Source organism: Plasmopara halstedii, assembly GCF_900000015.1.
Source record: "Plasmopara halstedii genome assembly, contig: Scaffold_484, whole genome shotgun sequence".
In the NCBI taxonomy this organism is placed as follows: Eukaryota; Oomycota; class Peronosporomycetes; order Peronosporales; family Peronosporaceae; genus Plasmopara; species Plasmopara halstedii.
Window position 1 is genome coordinate 265,218 of NW_020187404.1, and position 2,771 is coordinate 267,988.

Here is a 2,771-nt window from a genome sequence, read left to right on the forward strand (position 1 = left end):
ATTCCTTGTCATCCCATACGGGAAAAGAAGTGTCAGACTCGTAGTCGACCACCTTTACATCCTCGACGAGGTCACTTGTCATTGATAGCGCGCGCAAAGCTCGACGCTCGCACTCATCGAGCCTAGGATGTGTATCCCCCGGTGCCGCGGACGCACTGTTGGACACCGCACCGCGTGCGCGAGACGAAGTTGGGCTCTGCCCGTGCTCGCCGTCAGAATCAGCGAGACTAAATGACTTCCGTGTCGTGGACACAAGGCTCATTGAGCAAGATGCTGTTTAATTACGAACGAATCGAGTTGCAGTGTCTAGCGGACACGCGAGCTTCGTTGAGGTAATAATCGATTGGAACTGTAAATGTTCTCAATCTTAATGCGGGAGGGTGTAACGGGGTTACACGTACTCTGGTAACAGGAGTTTGTGTCACACGAGATGTGCATGGTGTGACTGCACCCAAACAAGATAACGGTATGGGGCTAGGTAGCCAGCAGTTATGCATGCATTTAGATTTTACTATGTATATTTGGTATATTTAGAAAAATCTAAACGTTGAAATTAGGAAAAAAAAATCAGTTTTGGATTTTGAAACGAAGAGTCAATTAGCCTTGGGAAAAAATATCTACTTTTGAATAAGCGGATTGCGATCCGCTGACTCGTACTTGTTCTGAGTATATAACGAAAGGTCGGTGACCTAACTTACGCTTCCTCAAGCGCTAAGCGATGGCAGCCCCGCTGCAGCTTCGCTCAAATATTCGATCATTTGTTATACATAATTTAAAGTTAGCCTAAAACGATACTGAAAATATTAGCTTAACTCTTGATTTTCAGCTCATGTAGGTGCGGTTGGTAGCAAGAACCTGTCTTAATGGAGTACCGTCACTCTCGTCCGTACCGAATCTAGTCATGATATTCCATTATGATAACGTGGTACTATTCCTTACAGGCTGAGTTTTTATTTCTGAGGAATCGTGTGAGCATAAGCGTCTCTGAATGTCTTAAAAACTGATCGAATAGAATGCTCCATCCTACCAAACAATACAATTTATTCTGCAAGCCAAAGTTGTACAATTTTTGCTTAAGTTCTCGATCGAGCATCTTTAAGTCAAACATCACATCAGCTTAAAACATTCACGCGTATTCGCTCCAAGGCAATCATGTTTCTAACCTTCCTCATGTTAACACGTGTTGAGATAATGGCAAAACCGAAGTGAATAAAATTAGCTCCATAGTTCGCTACTCTGTGCTACCTCTAAGCCTGTCTTTCAGACCCCTCTAGAAGCTTCTCAATGTAGCCTTATTTACTTAAACCAATGAACGACTACCATTATGTCTGTAATCAGCATCCGTAGTCATTCATGATAGTAATTTTATGACCGTTCTCCTTGTGACGTCATCCACATGCGTTCAGCGTTGTAAACTGAACACAGCACCACATTTGGTAGCAAGGGTGCAAAGATGTACGCGGATCTTAAGATGAACCGTACGGACAAAGAACTTCCCGTCCAAAGGACTATCAGCACGAGTCACTTTAGACATCATATGAAGCAATTGACTTCAATGATTCTAAGCATGCTTATCGAAAAATCTCATCCACTCACAATTGTAGGTAGCATAAGCTACAGATTCCTTGTATGGTCTCTAGCTCTGAGCATTGCGCGGTATTTCATTTGAACATATAGATTTCCAAGTAACGTATGTATAGCTCCCTGTGTTGTGACGGTAGTTAATTAGTGCTAGAAATGGGCTTCCGTAGTCACATGATAAGCACGATAAGAATGTCTTTGTCAACTCAGATAGGGAATTGTGAATCAGGACAAGTTTGATCATGCGAGAATTGAGGACAGACAATAAGCTAAGTATAGTACACCAATTTTCTATGTGCATGCTTTTTTTACTTCAAGGAATGGTATTAATCGAAAGATGATGTGTGTAATTCGTACAGCGGCAAACGGATCCGTAGAAAGAGTGCAGAACATTTGTCTCTGGTGGAATGTAAATATTGCAAACGAGAAGTTCGAAGCAAACAAGCATAAGACGGATAGCCTTTGACAGCTATTCGTGCTCAATTTTGTGGTCATTAGGTCTTTTAAGCGTGCAAGTACAAGGATACTACCCTTGTGTTCGAAGGTCAGGGATCATCTGTGACCGGGTCGACAGCTCGCGTTGCCGATGTACCATGGTTACGAGCAAAAGCAGGGATGATGCTTTTGTACCGGTCTTGCCGAAGTTCTTTGCGTTTGTGAGCACTATTGTCACAAACAACTTGCAGCTTCATTGTTTCAGTAATGGTCGTTAATGCTATAAAGTCACGAATGGTTGATACCGCAGAAAGCAAAAAAAAGATTCGAAGTCTTCTCTCTCGTATACTCAAAGCAACATGGACGCAACGCGACTTGACTTTCACACGCAGCTTTGACGGACTTTATCCACTTTTCATTTTGTCAACAAGAAAACCGAGAGATGGAGGAGGCGGACCGACTTGTGTTAGGTGGGTTTACAAACTGATCCTCGCTGGGGACGATCAATTTGTACTGCACTATCGACAGGTAGCAAAGCGTATATCGACGAATAAAACTGTCCAAAGTCAAAATACTGGAATCCGCCGCCCAAAATGTAAATTGAGTTGTTTGTGGCGAGAGAAACCGTGCTGTATTCTACGAAGCTGCAGCTCGGGCCATTGTGATGCTTCTGTGTCCAGTATTCGTACCTTCCGGTTTGCCGTATCCCATTTGCCAGCAATGCAGACGTTATGTCACCTACAACTACAACCTGG

At 43.2% G+C, this 2,771-nt stretch overlaps 1 protein-coding gene across 1 annotated transcript; it reads right to left on the reverse strand.

The window, feature by feature from the left end:
• Positions 1–2,126: 2,126 nt before the first annotated feature.
• Positions 2,127–2,727, reverse strand: PHALS_10610 (uncharacterized protein; the record flags this gene model as incomplete). Its single annotated transcript, XM_024726064.1, has 3 exons — positions 2,127–2,418; positions 2,474–2,645; positions 2,706–2,727. 3 exons carry the CDS (start codon positions 2,725–2,727, stop codon positions 2,127–2,129), a joined length of 486 nt encoding a protein of 161 aa, XP_024576778.1.
• Positions 2,728–2,771: the final 44 nt, after the last annotated feature.